Genomic DNA, 21033 nt, shown 5'->3' with positions numbered 1-21033 from the left:
AAAAAGTATCACATGTCATTTTCCCCTTTGTTGAAGAGGTTGGGGGGGGGGGTGTCCCCTTAAAAAAAAAGATAAACGAGTCAATATCATGGGGTGAAGAACACAATGATAAAAATAACATATGGGGCATAAATAGGTAGCTGGGAATCGTACAGAGTACATTGCATTTGCATCTGTGGCGGATTCTGGGCATGAGGCATTGCATTTCTTTAAAAAGTATAATGGGATAACAACCAGGGGCGTCGCCAAAGGGGGGGGGGGGGAACCGACCTGTCAGGATATTGTTGGTAAAATTGCGCTGCTGTCGGGAAAAATGAGAAAGGGGGAGGGAAAAATGAGAAAGAAAGGGAAAGAAAAGAGAAGATAGAAAGAGAGAAAAAAAAAAAAAGGAAGGAGAGGAAAGAAAGGAAAAGAAAGAAAAGAAAGACAGGAGGGAGAGAGGGGGATAAGAGCCTGAGAGAAGAGGGGTGGGAGTAAGAGAGAGAGAAAGAGAGGGGGGATGTTGGGTGGAGTCACTAAATCGAGGGGGCAAGAAAAAAGCGCATATATAGATCCCTATGTTGGTATTCTTGCTCGATCCTCGTGTGCTACATCAATGCAGAAGTTTGAAGGCTATGAGATGTATTATGTCGGTCGACTGGCAATTTTTTGCCCCTACGAACTGTGAATTTTAATCGGACAAAGAAACATTTTTGAACATTCAGACAATGATTGAGAGTCGGTACAACGAATCAGCTTCTTTTTCTAATAATTTGATGAAACGTCAAAGCTTCCGTGCTTCGCGCGGGAACGGGGAAACTGAATTCAGACAAGGATTAAGAATAAAGGAAGGTAAAACGTCGTCTTCTTTCTATCATAATTTAATGAAACGTCAAAGCTTCTGCGCTTCGCTTCAGACAACAATTAAGAGTAATAATTAAATGAAACGACAAAGCGCGCGGGAGGGGAGAAACTGAATCCAGACAAGGACACGATGCAACGTCATCGATTCTGCGCTTCGCGCGGGAGGGGCGAAACAAAAATTAAGAGTCGGGAAGGGTACAACGAATCGTATTCTTTTTCTAATAATTTCATGAAGTGTCAAAGCTTCTGCGCTTCGCGCGGGAGGGGGGAGGGGAAGGAACTGAAAAATAACTTATTTCTTGTCCCGGGTTTATAGGGTTAAATTTGTAGACATTGGGACATTGGCATTAATATATTTGTTGGTAATTGGTGGCTAGCTTTGTGGGTACATCAGTGGCACATCATTCCTCTACACCCCCTCCCCCTGATAACCAAGATCGGTTGAACTTTTTTAGACCCCTCCCCAGGACGTCGATCAATTACATGTATGTGCCCCCCCCCCCCGAAAAAAAAAAACAAAAACAAAAACAAAAACATCAAACTCTGGCTACGGCCCTGCTGATACCAACACAGTTTATACACTCGAGATAATTTTTGCAAATTCTACTGGTGAAGTACCAGACCACCGTCTTTGTGCATTGTGCAGCAACGAAGCATACAACGTCTCGCGACGGGACAGATCACTTTTCTCTAACTTCTAACCCGATCAGAAGGCCTCGTTTTTTTCCAGGAAGTACTGGTGGACGGGACATTGACGTGGTTCTCAAATTGCAAAAGATCCCTACTCTTGGAGGGGGTGGGAAAAAGCATTTTTACGTCAAATTATTCCAGGGACTCTTGCCTGAAAATGCGCTTAATGTGTTTCTAAAATTGCAAATGCTCCTACTCTCAGAGGGGGTTCTGACCCCAGCTCGCAGACCCAAGGTCGCTCCGCTCCCTCGCCGCTGACGCCATCGTTTACCATATATTTCACCCCATGCGATTTTGTGCCCCCCCCCCCTCCCGGTAAGAAATTCCTGGAACCACCACTGTGCATTATGAAGCGATCAGTCTTATCCACAAGACCACTTTACCTCGCTGCCAATACCTGGTTCGCTTCTTTTACAAGTTTTAAAAAAAAATGCACTAGCTGGGTAACTTATTTCCCGAAGATAGAAATGCTCCGTAAACACAACACACGTGGAAATATGTGTATACTGCGCGCGTGCGCAACGCGTTGTCAACAATGTCGGCTTGCCTCGAAAATGCAGACGATTCCACTATCAACGCCAATAAGATGGATTATCTTCAAGCTTTCCAAAGTACCTTGGATCGCATTTGGATCTCGTGTATAGTGTATCCAAACGAGGATGAAGGAGAAGGAATTACTCCAAACAGCAGCTTTTGTAACTTGATGATAGAGGTAAGAACATTTTTCCTTCACTTCAGATTCAGCTAGTAGTATGGCATGCGTTGTGTGCATATATGCGGCGATCGTGTTCGCGGGTGCAACGCTAGGGCCTAGCTAGACGAGGCGAGCTAAGGCTAAGCAAGCAGAGAGTGCTGGGGATTGGAAATGTGTGTTGCATTTGTACGTGTTGGAGCTGGAGGGGGCCGGGGGACGGTCGACGGGAGAAGTCTGGTAGAATCTAGCGCTATCGCAAAGCAAGCTACTTTAGTTCTGTGACTATCTACCAGGCCTTAAATTTCAATATTTTTAGGGCAAGGCCACTTTTCTGTAGGGCACATTCCTATATTAGATCTAGAATCTACAGCACAAATAGGAAGAATTGGAAAGGGCACAAAAAATCTCCAAGGCCAATGAGAGGGGCATTGAGGCCAATCAAAGCCAAAGGGGCATCTAAGGCCATGGCCTTGGTGGCCTTGGATTAATTTAAGCCCTGATCTACAGTAGATAGATGATGCGGGGGGGGGGGGGGGGGGGGGGGGGGGGGGGGTCTCATACTGAATGATAGGGTGTCTGCATCCGTGCATCACGCACTCAGTTTTGTGTGCCAAAATTCTTCCCATGGTAGAGATTGCACACATCCCTATTCCGTCCATGTGCATTGCAAAACTGGTCAATGTTTTTATTACCAAAATGAGATTCAAACCAATAGGCCTACAATACTGCTCGTGATCCTGAAGGTGATAGTGAAGGTGATAGTGATACTCAGTAAGTGAGGTGTCAGCAGGTTTTTCGGCGCTTGTTCAGAAACGTATCCAAAATTTGACCCGTAACTCCGGCGTGGAGATACCCTACTAAAACATACCCAAATGAAGTAAATATTCATTTAATGTCCAAATAACGATCATGAGTTAAAAGTTGTTATGTTTATTATCTGTTTCGTGTCAATTTTCTTGTTATTTTTGGAGTAATTTTTGGAAAAACAATGATATTAGTATTTACATTTTCTCAGGTTTCACGGCAAACTGCTGCAGAATACATACCGATGCTGGGTTGTGGGCGGGCGCGCCTGTATGAAGTTATCCGTAATGTCTAATGAGGATCTGAGACATTAGGAATTTAGGAATGTTTCAGTAGGGTATCTCCATGCCGGAGTTATGGGTCAAATTTTGGATATGTTTCTGAACAATCGCCAGTTTTTCTCCATATTCCCCAAAGGGGCTCACCCCCCAAATTCTGAAAACATCTTGATCAAAACAGCGATTTAAACATTGTTTTTATGGTATCTCGGGGATTTACCAATTTCACGATGTGAGTCCCCGAGGGATAAGTTGGGCCATGTGAGCAAACATTATAACTCTGCATGTACCACTTTTTCGTCCATTCTGACCCAAATGCTATGAATATTGACTAGATGGGGGGGGGGGGGGGGCGGGGCTGTATCTTTTGATAGAACAAATCGGTGAGTCTTGAAATTTGAAATGTGTAGTTCTGAGTAAATGATTTTTCCAAATATCCAACTATAATTAATGGTGACAAACGATCCAAAAGGGAAAATTGAAAAATCGTCCAGACAGTACTCAGTGTTATTTAGATTACGCATATGCATGTTCCCTCCCTTTGAAAACACCCCCCTACCTAAGTCTGGTGTGTAAAGTCAATACGGGCCGATTTTTTGTGTGTATTACGAGCCGGACTTTGTTGCATGGAAAGTACCCCTTTACCGGACATTTTGGGAACATGAATGCGGTCCCTCCATTCCAGAGTGGGGGGGGGGGGGGATTATGCATGTTGTTTTCTTAGTCAAGACTAACATTGCTCAGTCTTAGCCTCAAATTTAGTGTCAAGTCTACTGTCTTTAGACAATTTAATTTAATGCAGAAGTAGGGAGGCACATACCAAATTCTAAACCTTAATTAGATCTAGGCATTTCTGAATGATAAAAGTAGTTCCAATAAGCCCAATTTTGACAGAAATTCTGTGCGAAATCGGATCAAAGTACAGTCGCTTGTCAGCGACTAGTCTTGAATCGGTCGCACACAGTATTTTTAATTCGTAATTGTGAGACGACTTAGACCGACTGTAAAATTATTTTTCTCTGACTTCAATCTCCATTTCTTTTCAAGATATTCATCTCTATTGACTGCAAAATCATGCGGAATAAACTCAGTGAGACCCCCCCCCCCCCTTCCAGGAAAAATCCTTCCAAAAACTACCTGTCTTGTGTATCCTTTTGACCTGCCTATTTAGTACTGCCACCTATCCAATTTTATAGGCTAAGGAATCATTTATTTGAATCCTAGATACCAGTATTACCTTTACCTAAAGAGAAGGTTGAGTTCAGGGAAGAGGTGAAAAATAATTTGTGAGCGTTATCATTGGAAGAACATCAGATAAAAAATGTTTCCTGAAAAGCATGGCTCTTCAAATGCCATAATATTCTAAATATGGCATGTTACATCATACAAATCGGGATGGATTTTTATGCCACATGTTCGTGTAGTCCCATAAACATCTTTCTGTGTACAGTGCTTGTAAATTTACCAAGACTGGGCCGAATTTCTTATCATTTTGACGATTCCAGAACCTTGCAGTACACACCAATACTTACAAATGTATATATGCTAGATGATCAACCTTTTCTGATCGATTCCACAACGTTTCTTTTACAATGCAATTGCATGACCAGAACTGGAAAAGGTAGAATGTCGTGCGGAGCCTCCCGGGCATCGCTCAGGTGTTGGGTAGGCACCGCCATACCTTTTGATCATCGACCAACCTCTGATAGCGCCTGTCCTTATGTCGAGAGGGCTTCACTCGACTCACGTTTGTTTACTGACAGGCGCCAGATGATTTCTGATCACTAGTTTTCATAGGCACCTCCTGAGCTCTGCCCAATATGTGACGGTAGATTTTAAGTGAAAAATATGATTGACTCTCTGGCGGGTTTGAAATTCTGTGACTTTCTGACAACCCTCAAATTTGGCAGGAGACTATTGGACATGTGACGCAGGCATAACAAAGATAGTTGTGTCGTTAGCAAATTGAGATATTTTTTATTTCTTCCAGTTCGTTCATTGCATCTGAAATAGGTGACATACATTAATTACTAAATTAACATGTTTAGTTTAAAAAAATTCATTGCCAAAACTTCAGCAACAATTACAAAAAGTAACGATTAAGGGGACACCCCTGTCTTACCCCTCTTTCAATATTAAAACTTTCAGAAATCCAGCCATGGTTCATGATGAATCATCACACAACCTTTTACTTTTATGTACATCGATTGAATCCACTGAATGAAACATTTTCCAAAATTTAACTTTCCAAAACTTAACATACAATAAATAAGTTCTTATTCGATAAAACTTGGACTAAATGGTTATCAAGTATTACCAATCATGTGAGGAGAATTTCAGGTCACAAAGTCAAGGTCTAAGGTCATTTCAGTTCAACAAACTTAGACTATGTTGTGGCATCAACAGCAAAACTTAACAAAAGATTACTATTGTTTTTTTTCTCATAATTTTGAAAGTATATATTCCTATTCCTTGAAATTTGAACATAGGGGTTATCAAGTATCAGCAATCATGTGATTAGTCTTTTAGATGACAAAGTCAAGGTCAAATGTAATTTAAGGTCTGCAAACTTACTTTTTTGTTGTTGATGAATTTTTAGCGTACAAGCGTTTGTTCAAATTCCATGAAACTTGTACACAAGGGTTATCAAATACATACATCTTAAATCATATGACACAAATTCCAGGTCACAAAGTCCAGGTCAAAGGTCATTTTAGGTCAGTAGACTTGAATTATGTTTTTGACAACTTAATATGAGAATTAATAAATCAATTTTTGGGATTTGTTCATATTTCATGAAAGTTATCAATCTTGGTATAAATAATAGTAAATAATTCTTCTGATGATTCTTAGTCAATATTCACTTCAAAATGCTGATTATATTCAGAGGATTTTTTTTTTTTTTTTTTTGTGGGGGGGGGGGGGGGGGGGCTGCTTATGGGCCACCCTGCCTTTAAATAATTATGTCCCAACCTCAATTTTTCATCATATCGAATTGCGTAATGCAGGCAAGAGCGTTTCCCTTGTTCCTGATTGAGGTGTCATATATGAAAGGACAGAAAATAAACTTTCTAGAAATGCGATTTTCTCTTTGAAATTCAGATACCGCCCGCCAAATGACCTTTTGGTTTCCTCTCTTCAAATTGTATAATCACTCATGCGTCATATTAGTTGCATCAAATGAAAGAGGAGGATCTCAGCTTTACAAACATGTGTCATTTCGTTTTTTCTGGGACGCACTGTATAGTTGGGAGATTTCAGGAATCGATTAGATAAGTTTTTCTCAATTTTTATCATTACCGTAATAATGGTCTGTTTTCACTCTAATTTTCAGATTATCTTTTAATGTATAACTAGCAATAAAGTCACTACCTTAGCACCATTTTCTCTCATCTGAACAATGTTACAAAGTACCTTTAATATTGATTAAATCCAAATATAATTTGTGATCTTAACTTGTGTTATTACCCACTGGGTAATCAACTGACCTTATTTGACAATCTGCTTAATTCTATTCATTTTGTGTGTATCTTGTTCCAACAGGCAGTAGACAAATTCTACAGTGGTCATGTACACCACCCTACTAGAGAAGTACTGACTGGTTTACACAATGCTCTGAGGATAATTGCAACATCCTCACACAGCTTTTCCCCATTAGATGAGCATCTTACCAGTGTCTGTATGAAGATATATGAGTAAGTATTGGTGTTACAAAATGTAGAACCAGATTAACTTCATTTTAATGCAGTTTTATCATTAAAGAAGTTCATGCACATCATAGGCTGATAGTAGTTCTTTGTAAAACATCAATCTTCTCTCTTCACTTATCATTCAATTATTTGGTGACGACACCACTCGATGGCCTATGTATTCTACAATGATATGAGAACTTCATCCTTTAAAAAAATGTTTCACAGAAATGTGTTTTAAATTTTCCTCATAATGTATTCGTTAAATATCCTGTTGACTTCCATATTCTTTCATTCCCATAGTCTTGAGAAAAAAACCACCCGCCAGCGCAGAACTGTCAGAATTTTGATGTACATCACTATTCGTTGAATCTATTAGTTTTTCTTTAGTGTGATAATAATGTATACATGTAGTACCATTCAAAAATGTTTATTTATGAAATGTTCTGTAAAAATATCAATAATTTAAGGAGTACATTGCATACTTGACTGTACCAGAATCATAAATCTTACTGTGTTCACACTGTGTCTTCCTTTGAATATCTGCAGATACTGTGTGGAGATACTCTTTGACAAAGCCTGGGTGAATGTTGAAGATGAAAGCAGAGCATCAGCAACCAGAGAGTTTTACAACTTCTACTGCTGCCTTTCCAACTGGTCTCATGATCGGTTCCTGATCCTGGCCATTCTCAGCCAGAAGCCATGGGGTCATGAGATCATGACTCAAGTGCTTGAAAGAGAGGAAAACACAGACAAGGCAGAAGGTACCTTTCAAAAATGTTCAGTCTTGTTTTGCGATCATAACGCCAAATCCCCCCCCCCCCCCCCCCCCCCCCCCCAAAAAAAAACGATGATGCAACTACAAACCAATATTTGCCGACAGATATATTCACAGGAGACAGGGACACTGAAAGTTTTGTGAACAGTTGTTTTAATGAATCGGTAGTTGACACAGGCTACTTGTGTTTTATGTTTGCACAGGTATTCCTGGCTCATTGTTGAATGTTTTGTAAATTGCGAACCTACTACGATATACAAAATTGTTGAAAGTAAAACCCTTGAGAAAAAAAGTAATTTGTTGCCCTCCTTTTCAAGTACTTAACATGTTTTGCTGTGACCTGTTATTATCAGGTCATCCTTATTCATTTTTACAGTAGCTGATTGATCAATTGGCATTATATGTAATTGTGAACATTCTGTCTTGTGCATTTTTAGCTAGGGCTGCTCTTTCTCTTAGGTTACAAAATTGGCTCTGCTAATGAATCGCAATGACAAAACATTTTTCAATAAATTAATTGATTTGTTCCATACATGAACCAAGTAACGATGTGCTAATTGGAATCATACTCACTTTCATAATTACATGTACCGTAAATCTCTGTGTATAAGAGGCACCCCTATTTTTAAAGACGCATATGTAGTAGTAGGCTCTCATTGGGAATTCAACACCGTTCAGATGTTTACCCAATAACAGGCATTGTTAATCGCCAGGATTAGCCTTCAGTTTTCTGACCGAAATGCCTTATGTAATGCTTTGTATTTCCTCATCCATTCCTCCACAAGGTAAAGTCATTATCTCACTTTTCCCTCACCCGAAGACGCTCCGAAAGAGAAAGGGTATTTCTTGATGGACCTAAGGGTTCACTGTGTGCAGACGTACACATTAATTGTAATTCCACCAAGTCTGGTGTCTGCGAATTATGGCCTTCTGTACATGGAAACTAACGACCCACTCCCTTTAAGACACGGCTGGGTGTAGGGGCATAAATCGACACTAAATAAAAAATCCCCCCCCCCCCCCTCCCACCTGGAAAAAATTTCTTAACTTCAAATAGTATTCTTTATTTGCATTATGTTGAGACACAGAGATGGTTGTACACCACTGAAAAGTAGCATTTTAAGGACTCAAAATGTCATGTGCCTGTGTATATTTTCCGGCGGAAAAAAAGGTGCGTCTTATACACAGAGATTTACGGTATGTACTTCCTCACCCCCTCCCCCCATTGAACAAATAAACAAACATTATTAGATATTGTCGGACATTATTAACTGTATTATCATATCAAAAGCTAATGATTTTAATTTAAGAATTGATATTATCTAGTTGACAGGTACCTGACCTTAGAAGGGAAGTACCTTCTTGAACATCGTCTGCGAGTCCTGATCCAGGAAGATCTTCCCCTCCATGCTCTCAACCTGGCCAGAGCCTGCACTGAACACCCTGACCTAGGACAAGAATCCATCTTCCTGGAGACGCTGTACCTGCTCTACTTCAACCTTGGTCTCACACATGAACTTCAAACACAGGTATTGCTTGTTGACCAGCAAATGATTTTGAGACCACCATCAATATTTTTAATTTTTTGTTGTTATGCACTAAAAACTTAGGACTTTGTCATCTTCCAAATATCTGAATCACTAAATGCTGATTTTAAGATGGTTTCAGAAACATATCTTTATTAGTTCATTATAAAGATTCTCTGATGTTGGCACTGTTTTTGTGTTAGTCTTTTACAATGTTTGTTCTCACCATTTACATTACATGTTCATTAATGCTTTCTATACTCTGTACATTGTACACAGCCTTAATTCAATGAGATAAATTGTGAAAAGGGTTGACACAATGTTATTTCATTCTTTCAGGTTGAAGATCATCCAACAATACAAGATGTCATGAAAGTAGCAGAGAGTATGAGCTCTTACTGTCCAGAGCACGCATCCAACCTACTCAAATCAATCATAGAACGGCTTTGGTCTGAAAAGCTTGGTAGCAACCTGCTAATCGGAGAGGCTGAAGAATTGTGGATAGATTCAACGTTGAAAGTCTGTTCACCTGACTCAGACAAGTTTGCTGAATGCTTAGAAGACCTCTCAACAATGACATATGACCCTCTTTATATGTACAACCTTGCAGATCTCGTATACAAGAAGGTTAGTTGTCAATAGAATTTTAATCAGTTTAGAGATGCACTTGTTCATATTTCAATTAAACGGAGGTTGATATATTTGTTGATTATTTATTAGTTCAAAATTTGTCATATTGTTAAAAGACTGTTAAAAGAGTGAGAACTTGTGTCAAAAGCACTAATAGTGTAACTTTACAATTCTATCCTGTTTTGATAAACTTACAAATACATTAAGGTGTGAATTACGATTTCATGTAATATGAATGATTGTTTTGTGTATGTGGTCTTGCGTACAGTCATCAAATATTTTTTAAAGTACTTTTATGAACCATGAATATAGTAAATTCTAGTGCATATCTCTTATATCCTTTTTTAGGTTGGTGAAGCTGCTACTGTACCCTTGGTCTCCCTCTGTCTCAAAGCTTTGATGGTGCCAAGTCTTTCTGTTACTGAGGATATCATCCAAGCAGCAAAGATTGATTATGGAAATGCAGCGTTCTGCATGCTGTTGTCTGAGATTCTGAAAAATGATGAGAGGATGCAGCGGCTATGTCTCCTTGCCGCCTTCTTCATTGCTCCTTCTCTTGACAGCCTGTCTGCTCTAAAGGACAGCTACCAAGACTCAAAGGAGGAGCGATTTCCGAAGCTGACTTCCTATCAACAGCACGATCTGATCAAGTGCATGGAGTTTTTCATACCTGTGTGTGTATCTTTATCTGAGGATTGGACATTGGTTTCGCAGATCTTTGAGGGATATTTTCGCAAGAGCAAGGTGATATGCATCCTGTTGAGCATACCATTTGGGGAAATGAAGACGCTGAAGTTCTATGATAAGTCTTGGCATCCTGTTCAAGCAGACTTCAAGCCATCAGGAATGCTTAGAGTGAAAGAGGCATTCTATTCTGCACTAAGACTTCATAAAGGTGTAGTCATGGTGTCCTGCAAGCATGAACGTCAGATTGCGCCGAAAGCGAAGAAGAAACCTCCAGTTGAACGTAGGAATCCCCAGGATTGTCCAGCATCTTCAGAGACTACTGCTGTGGTAGATGATGAAGCATATGCGGAGACTACTGCTGTGGTAGATGATGAAGCATATGCGGAGACTACTGCTGTGGTAGATAATGAAGCATCTTCAGAGACTACTACTGTGGTAGATGATGAAGCAGCTGCGGAATGGTTACCATGCATGGTGCTAGATCTTCAGGAAGAGGTTTTAACAGAACAGGAATTCATTGATCATGCTAGTGACCCTTCAGTAGAAGACATGCTGGTAGAACCTAGCAGAGAATCCCCTGTCCCACAGAGTCCTCCACCACTGCTGGAAATGTCATCAGTATCACCACAGAGTAGAAACTCTGATTCTGCAGATGCTAGTTTGGTAAAAGAAAGAACAGATCTTCAGCAAGAAAAGTCACTAGAAGTGATGGACAATCATGACATGATCTGCTTATCAAAAGACCAACAGACCAAAACTCTGAATCATGTATCAGCACCACTAGTGTTTCCTAGTGTCAGTGAAAGAGAAAGAAAATTGCCTATCATAACTCAGATAAAACAGCTTGACAAACCGCAAGTGGAAACAAAATATGTGAGATTGTGTATAAACAGAAGTGACCTTGAAAGTGATGGTGTGGTGGTTCCTGAAATGTTTGCCACTGATCCGGAACCTAGTTTAGGTAGCCCCGTATCTTTTGATAGCAGTGATAGCTGTGATAGCAGTGACAGCTGTGACAGCAGTGACACAGAGATGGTGAGCTGGACAGATGAACAGGATTGTAGTTCTAACCAAACAGAGGAAGAAGATGTATTGTGCAGTGGTGATGAAGAAGTATGTATGCTGGCTGGGAAAGAGAAAGAATTTCAAATGTTAGAAGTGAACACATGCCAAAGAAACCTTTCAAAAGATGATGAGCTTACCAAACATTCACATGAATTTGGGAACCCAGAGTCGTCAGCGTTGAATGTCAGTAATGTGGATCCATGTTGTACACAAGATGAAGCAATAGACCTTGCAAGAGACATTTCGGCAGATAAGAAATCTGTAGTTCAAAGTGCTTTGACTGATGTAGTTAAGGTGGTTCTTGTGAAAGATAGGCAAGCTGAAGAACTCTTGTTAAGGACACAGGATTCACAAGGCTTCATCGAAGAACAACATGATTTTCATTACTCAAGTCCTGTGAAAGAAAGGGTCAAGAACAATGAAGTAGAAACATGTAGTATGTCACCAGCAGAAGGGTTCAACCACCAGCATAGAAATGTGTACTTGAAGACTTCTGTGTGTAGTGTAAAGCTTACATGTTTCATGAAACATAGAGTCAAGAAGCAGAACCTTCAGAATCTAGAGTTGTGGAAATTCTCGGTTAAAGAGGGAGATAAGGAGAAAGGAGAAGATGCAGAAAGCTTGACAAGTGACGTTGATTTTGATGTGAAGTCACCAGAAGAAAACGTGACCTGTTTCCCAGTTGATAAAGTGCATCACGTAGGAAAGTCCACAGCTGAAATCCAGGATAAGCAGAATGGCATTGAGGACATGCACATTTTTCAGGCAGAAACTTGTAGAGAAACAAAGGGAGACAGATTGGCAAGTGTTTTTAGTGAGAACAGCATTCCTTGGATAGATGGACAGTTAGACCAAGAAGAACAGTCAGAAAATCCAGTTTGGGCTGCGATAACAAGTTACAATGAAGACAAATATCTAGAGAATGTTTCCTGTGAAGAAATGACAGAAGAAAGACCCATGCTGGATTATGAGCCTCAAACTTACACTGCGGATGAGGTTAGCAATTTGGAATTGCCACTTTTGACTCTTGAAACTGAAGTCAATGAGGCAATGTTGCCTGCTATCAAGGACTCTTTACAGAGATGTGATGATTCAGACATTCCTTTGCTTCTTGATTGCTACGAGGCAGAGTCCCATGAAAACTTGACTATTGATAAGTATGTAAACTGTGAGCAAGAAAGGCATGAGGATTTGGTGTACCCTCAAGATATCCATGAGCTGTCCAGAAATGTCTTTGGCGAGACTGTTGATCAGAGAACTGAAGACCACATCGAAAAGTCTTCAGTCCAAGAAAATGAATGTAACATTGAGATAGAACCTTTAGTTTATTTACCAGTTGAACATATCCACTTTCAAGAAGAACAGGTGCATGAGAAGAAATCTGTTTGTGGCATAAATCTTCCATGCGACATAGATAGGATCACTGCTGAAGAGGATCCACATTCTGCTGCAGGAGAGTGGCAATGTACACAGGTGTTAGGAAAAGGAAAGGAAGAGAGTGAAGATGTTATAGGAAGCACTGCATGTGAAATAGCCATTGACCTTGGTGCACAGGACAAACAGTTTGATCACCTATCGCTTGACAAAGTCTGTCACAAGGGTATGTTTGAAGGTAACTTGGATAGGCAGAATTATCAAGTAATAGATAGTCTAGGAAACAAGTTAGAAGTTGCTGGCAGTGAGGTTATTAGTGCATCCATAGATGGTCTAGTTGCTTCAGAAGAGCAGCCAGAAGTAAACAGACAGTTCTTGATGACACTAGAATCACCACATCATGAGACTGAATTGAGAAGTTTAGTGGATGACTCATCAAATACCAGAGGACATTCAACTGAAGAGGCCAGCCAGTCACTTCTTGAAATAGAAGCGGTGTCCATCGAGAGCTCAAGCAACAATTTGGAGGACCCTGTTATGGCAGAGATAACAAGTCTTCCCCATGATAATTCTTTGGAGATTGTGTCCAGTGATGAATTGACAAAATCAACAGAGTACAGGACAGTAGAATTTCCTTCGCACAAAGCTGAGACGCAAACATGTCCTATGGTTGAAGTTAGGGATGTTGAAGCACCAGTGTTGACACAGGAAGCGAAAGTCATCAAGGATCCTGTGATGTTAGAGAAAAGGGAAGGAAGTCAGAGCACTTTCAGAAATGTCTGGACACTATTGTCTGGTATACAGGATTCTTCTAAGATAATTGAGAATTCAAACACTATTATGCTCGTGGATAGCAGTGATGAAGAGATACATGATGGTAAGATAGATGAAAAGGCCACAAGATATGAGCATGCTAGGATCGAAGACTTGACATTCATCAAAGATGACCATGAGCTTACAAGGAAAGCCATTAGAGCTGGGATTGAACAGAGAATTATGAGTCACATGGATGGGCCTTCGGTGCTAGAGAATAAATGTAGCAGAGAAACAGAACATTTGGTTTCCTCCCCAAAGGAAGCTATCCCTTGTCAACAAAGACAGACACAATTCAAGAAGTCAATCTGTTGTGTCAACCTCCCATGTAACATGGATAGAAGAAATGCCAAATATAACCCACTGGTTCAAGCTGAAGAGTGGAGATGCATACCAAAGACTTTAGAAAGCAAAAGAGATTCAAAGAGCTGTACACATGAAGTAGAAATTAAGCTGGATCCTTTGGACAGAACTGTCAATTCCCCATCACATGAGAAGTTCTCAGACACAAGTGCAACTAAAGGTGACAAGGATAAGCAGAACAATAGACAGGTGTGCCAAAATGTTCCTGAAGAATTGTTGGGAAATAGGTTACCAGATGGATACCGTGAGTTCAGAATCCCATGGGTAGATGGACAGGTCTATCCTGAAAAGCAGCAAGAATTGTATAGACAATACTTGATGCCGTTGGAAAGTAAAACAAAGCCAGCTAACTGTACATCATCGGACATCACAGGAGATCCAGCTATGAAGGCTATCCAGCCACTTGCGCAAACGCCAGATGTATCTATTACAAGTCTCCATCCACACCAATCACTGACGAAATTAGACAAAGTAACAAAGCACAGTGCAGTAGAAAGTCACATACAACAAAATGATGTGCAATCAAACCATGTGGATGAATTTAGAGATGTGGCATTACCAGTCTTGACTCCGGAAACAGGAATCAACAAACAGACTGTGACAGCAGAGAAAAGTGATACAACTAGAAGCATGGTGAGGAATGAAGTGCCAATGCATGACTCTTGCAATGAGGACTTGATCTGTTGCAAAGATGATATTGATCATTCAATGAAAGCCACTTGTGTTGAAAAGGAAAATACATGTTCCAGTGAAAAGAATTCAGTCCTAGAAAACAAGAGTGGCAATGAGATAAAACTTTTGGTTTCTTCACAGATGGAAGATATAGAAGATACACTACTTCAACAAAGAAAGATAAACTTCAAGCAGTCAGTCTCCTGTGTCAGAATCCCATGTGACATGGATAAGAGGCATGCCAAGGAGAATGCTCCAGCTGAAAAGTGGCAATGTGTTTCCAGAAATATAGAAAGCAGAGAAGATTCAAATAGATGTACATGTGAAGTAGACATTGAGCTAAAGCTACAGGACAAACCCCAGGATTATTTGTCGCTTGACAGAGCCTCAGACGCAAGTACAACTAAAGTGAACATTGATAAGCAGAACAACAGGCAGGATTGCCACAAGTCATGCCAAATTGACCCAGGAGTATCTCCAGGAGATGAGATAACTAGAGCTTGCCATGAATTCAATATCCCATGGCTAGATGGACAGGTAGACCTTGAAGGGCAGCCAGAAGTAGAGCAATACAAAATTCCTTTGAAAAATGGAGTACAGCCAAATGATGAGACCAGTATGCCATTTTTAGATGATACCTGTTTGTCATTAGCCAGTGGAAATGCATCAACTCACCTGACCAACCCACTCAATATTGTAGCACCAGAGTTATCAATTCAACATTCAAACACTGAGACGGATGGTTCTGTGTTAGCAGGAATGTCGCCAATGAAGAAAGATGTACCATTGGAGAATGTATGCAGCGATACAACAACATTAATGAAAGACTTGGCAGCTGAAACTCAGGAGCAGGAATGTGAGCCTGAAAAACACCTTGATGAAAATGAAGAGTTGAAATTACCAGTTCTTTTCCAGGAAGCAGAAACTGGTCAAGGGCAACAGATAATAGAGAATGGAGATAGATGTGATAATACAAGACATTTCTGTAAAGATGTTGAAAACTTGAGTATTCCCAAGATGCCTGATGACATTGGTGCAGTGACACAGGAGATGGCTGTTCAAGGAGATACAATCTTTGAGAAATCAGAGAAGAAAGACAAGGAACCGATTGGCAATGTGAGCAATGCAATGAATGGAAGTGTTGATCAGAGAACTGTAGATCATGTTGAAAAGCTTTCAGGGTCTAATAAGAAGACCAGCTGTGAACAGCGGCCCCAAATTTGTCCAGAAGCAAAAGTAACCCACCTTGAACAAAAAATGCCACGTAACATGAATCACGATCTTGTAGTGCAAGATCCACATGCTCTTACCAAACAATGTAGACTCGCAATAGGGAATGTCCTTTTGAATTGGGACTCTGAGAGCTGTGTATGTGATGGACAAGTTGACAGGCATCTGCAGAAGTGCACAAAGTGTCTTTCCATCAGGAACTACACTGTCTCAGAAGAGCATGCAGCTGACAACCAAGGTAGGCAGATGAAACAAGACAAGATTGTTGAGAGAAATAGTGACACAATTGAGAGACTGTGCCAAAGAGAGGAAAGGGAAGCAATGGTTTGTAGTGAGCTTGTCATTCCATGTAATGATGGAGAGATAATTCAAGAAGTGCACCTAAATGGAGATGAACAACACTTGATGTTACAGGAAATAAGTCCAAATGATGGGAATGTGCATAACCTGAATACAGAATCAAAGCAAGTAACAGCAATGGAGATATCTATCAAACAAGGGTCACTTGACATTGATTCTTGCAAAGTAAACTCAGCAGAAAGCTCTGGGGTGAAGGAAGAGAAAGATTTGTTGTTTATCGAGAGCAGAGAAAAAGTAGAAGCTGGTGGAGTCATGGAAAAACAAAGTTTTCAGAACTCTTTGTTTCAAGAATCTGTTCATGAAACTGGAACGACAGTGAAAAATGAAGGAGCTATGCTAAAACCAGCTATACTTAATACAGTTGCAGACAGCAATGAAGAAAGATGTAACGGAAAGGCAACAGGAGATATCAGCAGACCCTTGAAAACATTTCTCTCAGGAGACTGTAAAAATGCGCCATTGAACAACTCACCATTGTTTAAGAAGAGAGATGCCTTGTATGGTTTGACTTACGGTAAGACATCATTTAAACAGCCCTCCATGCCAAAGTCAGTTAATCAATCGGCATCCGTTACACATTTCATCTCTAAGAAAGCAGGAAAAGAATCTTCACAAAAGATTTGTCCTAAGACTGCCAATAAGTTCATCTCAAAGAAATCTTTGAAAGCAACTCCAAGTAAACAGTCCTGTGACGGAGACCAGATGGTGAACAAACCACTATCCATCAGACGTTTTGCATCAAGGAAGTCGGGCACAGATCCTTCACCTCAGAGCGAGTCATCAAGGAAGTGTCCTGTGCGTGCTACCAACAAATTCATCTCAAAGAAATCATGTGAAGCAGCTCCAAAGCAGGTTAAATGTGACAGGGTGACTCGAAAGACAATTGTTACCTCAAAGGCATCAGTACATCCAAGTGTGAAAAAGACAACCTCAGACAACCCATTGGGTTTCAAAGCATGTGCACACAATGAACTTTCTCACCTACCTCTTCCATTAAAGTCAACAGCAATTAAGAGAAGATCCTCTTCTTTGAGAATGCCAGTGAAGTCTTCCTCCTTTCAAGCCCAGAAACATTCATATTCTGAAGCCTCTAGCCCACCAAAGCTCATGAAAATGACTTCAACCTGTGCTTCTCCAGTACATTCATCCCGAAATCTACAGCATAAACATTCAACCACATCCGGGACATCTGTGAGGCAGGAGTCACGGAGATCCTGCATTGCCGTTCATGGAGTGGTGACCAGAAAACAGATCAAAGTGGACAGTCAGAAAAAAGGAAAATAAATTGTGACTACTAAGATAAAAGTTCACTTATTGTCAAGAATTATATGGTAATGTTTTTCAGGGCAATATAATCACTTATCTCTAATATGGAATCACAATACTTTTGAGGATAAAAAGAAAATTGTTTTTCTCAGTTGCTCATTTTACTATGAATAAAACTAATTGAAAAACCATATGAGAAATGACACAATTATTTTTTCTTTGTTTTTTGTTTCTTTTCTGCAAATTTCATAATTGTAGAGGAGCAATTTGAAAGGAAAAAAATAAAGTAACTGTAGAACAAGTTGTCATGCAATAAAAACATACTTTAACTCCATTTCTATGATTGTTTTTTTTTAAATTAGTTTAAAATGACAATCATAATTCTATGGCCACATTTGGAAGCACAAGTTAGGTTAGCTGTTATGCATTTTTTGAAAAGAAAAGGAAAATTCGATTTTAGATTTTTCCTTCAAGCTATGGCAAGCTATTAATTTTGCCAAATTTGTTTTATCTGTAATGAGCTGGTGTCAATACACATACCGTATACATTTATACATGTATGTTATATAAGTCTTATTTATCTTTTGAGGTGGTGGATCAGTATATGTTTTCTTGGTCTTACCAACACGGTGTGTGATTAATATATATATATATGATGTAACAATGTTAATCTAAGGTGTATTAATCAACCTTAACATATCTGATTATTTAATTTGCATTATTGTTTTGATTGAGTTCTAATAGCAGGAAGATCTGCTTCAAATATGATGTCTTTTTGAAACAGCGCACAGAAATTACCACCGTGTCATATCTCATTGGTCCCAAAATATGAATTTCACCCAAAGAAACTTACAAGGTATTCTTATGGGCGAGATGGATATTTTTTCCCAAAATAGCCACTACACAATGAATGTAGGCTACACTATTATAATATGTTTTTCTAGCAGCAGTCGTGTTCCGTATGCATCATGGTGATGTTCAGTTAATGTTGTACTTTATTTCACTTGTTTTCATGGTAAAGGCTATATTATTGCCACCCTTGCCATCCCTCATGAAATGTTGTGTTAAACCTTTATCTATATATATATATATATCTATCTCAGTAGTTTAAAATTGATTTCTCAGCAAGTGTTTATTATTTTCTGGTCATTTTGTTAGAAGTTTCAAAAATTATGTTAGAGCTTCATGTCAGTAGATATATTATGTCATTGGCCCATATGAAATTTTTCCAGCTGAAAAACAACTCAAGGATACATTACATTAATCATTGTAGTCTTGCAGAGAGGTTGAAGTACTAAGTAAAACTGAAATGATAATAAAACTAAAACCTTGTACTGTAGAAGCTGATATTTCCGCGTACAGATATTTTCGCAAATGACAGGCTAAGAGACATTTTTCGCGAGACAGAATATTAGGGCATGAGGTATTCACAAACTTTCTCATGCAGACTCGTTCACATATGTACACACACAAGTTTAGGCAGCCCATCGCATCACATCCAGCCGAGTATTGTACTGGTACGTACAAGGATTACGTGCCTGCGTCATGTAATCTGTGCAATATATAGTACGCGCGAGGATATTTTTGAGCTCCGGTATGATGAGGTGCCAATATTTTCGCGTGTTGATAAAAATCGCGATAATATGAAATTCTGGAAAATAAAACCCTCGCAAAAATTAACAGCTTATACAGTATTTGTCAACTCATATTGAACTTATAACTCATTTTTTTAAAGTACGAAGTATGTTGGATGTGGAACAGCCTCAAAACAAGTGTGACAAATAATTATTACCTCTGACATGAAGCCAGTTTAACCAACGATCCTCTATGATTTTGATGTTTGCAGGCTTCATATTCTAAAAACCCTTGTTTGCATGAAATTTGATGGGAAATAGAAAGCCATCATCAACAACTCCATGTCTGTTTCATTGGGTATTTCATAAATGCTTGTGCATGTTCATCAAATGAAATAAATGTTTGAGGAGAACTAGTACTAGTTAGTTACCAAGAGTGTCATGCAGTAGTTACCATGTATTGTGTTTGTTGATATATAAAGGTTTACAGTCGTATTGAATTCAGAGCATATTATGTCAAAACCCACCTTTTTCTCAGGATGAATTGAACTCTCTTCATTCAGACATTATGCCTGAACATTTTTCTTGACCTGTGTTCTGAAGAGATCCTCAATATATTGAGTAAAAACAGAAATATCAGATCAAGTTCAAAAGACAGTCTAATGAAAAAAAAAAAGTATTCAGGAATATTATGCTCCTTGTTTATATTTATGTTCATAGTATTGCTACCTTCCCAGCAAGTCGCTATTGAGTGTACCATATGTAGATGAATACTAGAGAAACAAATCCAGTGAAAGTCTTTTTTTTTATGAGGGTTTGCCTTGACGTGATACTCTAAAGAAAGAGTTGTAAATTTGTATTTCTCTTCAGGGAAACAATTCCCTACATCTTTGTTATCCTTGTGAAATCACTAAAGGATTTCTTTGTTTTTAGAAAGTCATATGAAGAGACATTTCCCTATAAAATCATATATCATTTTGTTCAGTTGATTTCTCCTGTGACATATCACACATATTGTGTGGCTGAGTTTATGTACTGATGAAAACAAATGATTTTTGTTTGATAAAAACTTGGATATGTTGTAGTTCCTTGCCAGTTCATTCCAGGTTTTCTGATAAGTTGTTGTTGCAATAAATTTTTGTAAAAAAGAATTCTGAATGATTCATCTGATTTGTACATGTATATGGTATATGTAACTGCATGTACATAACATTCAAATGGGCCAATAAACATGCTCATATATAGAAGATGCCATTTACTGGGACCTTCTAATCTAAAATAGCCAATAGCCACCAAGAGCAAAGTTGACAAGCCGATAACAAATATTAGAGCAGTCGTAATGCTCCTACAAGATTTATGGGGTTATTCTGACTGTATACAATATATTTTTTTGGTAAAAGTAAATTGGGGCCTAAAATTATCAAAAAGAAGGCAAGCAGCAAGGTGTGCTTCTGAATAAGGTTCATGGTAGCTTTTAGTAGATCAAACAGTCTCTTGGCGGCTGATAGTAGGACCCAATATACTGCGTGCTCAAATAATAACTTACCGGTACTGCATATTTATCGCTGATTATATTATAAGAAGTTTTCAAAACACTTCTGGTGGTCATTTTTGCGAATACACCCCATCTCAATACCGGAGTCAAAACTCGTCGAACAGAAGTTTGGAGGGTGTAAGCTTTATGATTCATCTTTGAA

At 39.2% G+C, this 21033-nt stretch overlaps 1 protein-coding gene across 1 annotated transcript; it reads left to right on the top strand.

Moving 5' to 3' along the window:
* The first annotated feature begins 1956 nt into the window (after positions 1-1956).
* LOC100890930 lies at positions 1957-20487 on the top strand. Its single transcript, XM_011670566.2, has 6 exons — positions 1957-2245; positions 6853-7004; positions 7548-7762; positions 9103-9305; positions 9642-9929; positions 10281-20487. Exons 1-6 carry the CDS (start codon positions 2069-2071, stop codon positions 17778-17780), a joined length of 8535 nt encoding a protein of 2844 aa, XP_011668868.2. The 5' UTR covers positions 1957-2068; the 3' UTR covers positions 17781-20487.
* Positions 20488-21033: the final 546 nt, after the last annotated feature.

Source organism: Strongylocentrotus purpuratus, unplaced genomic scaffold (assembly GCF_000002235.5).
Source record: "Strongylocentrotus purpuratus isolate Spur 01 unplaced genomic scaffold, Spur_5.0 spur5_scaffold_6, whole genome shotgun sequence".
Lineage (NCBI taxonomy): Eukaryota > Metazoa > Echinodermata > Echinoidea > Camarodonta > Strongylocentrotidae > Strongylocentrotus > Strongylocentrotus purpuratus.
This window is presented reverse-complemented; position numbering and strand designations above follow the sequence as displayed.

What these genes read in the sequence shown, in the direction of transcription:
- LOC100890930 (XM_011670566.2), top strand. Translation starts at nt 2,069, where the DNA reads ATGTCGGCTTGCCTCGAAAATGCAGACGATTCCACTATCAACGCCAAT. An exon ending in TTTGTAACTTGATGATAGAG is followed by an intron (nt 2,246 to 6,852) that starts GTAAGAACATTT and finishes TTGTTCCAACAG; the next exon opens with GCAGTAGACAAATTCTACAG. An exon ending in GTCTGTATGAAGATATATGA is followed by an intron (nt 7,005 to 7,547) that starts GTAAGTATTGGT and finishes GAATATCTGCAG; the next exon opens with ATACTGTGTGGAGATACTCT.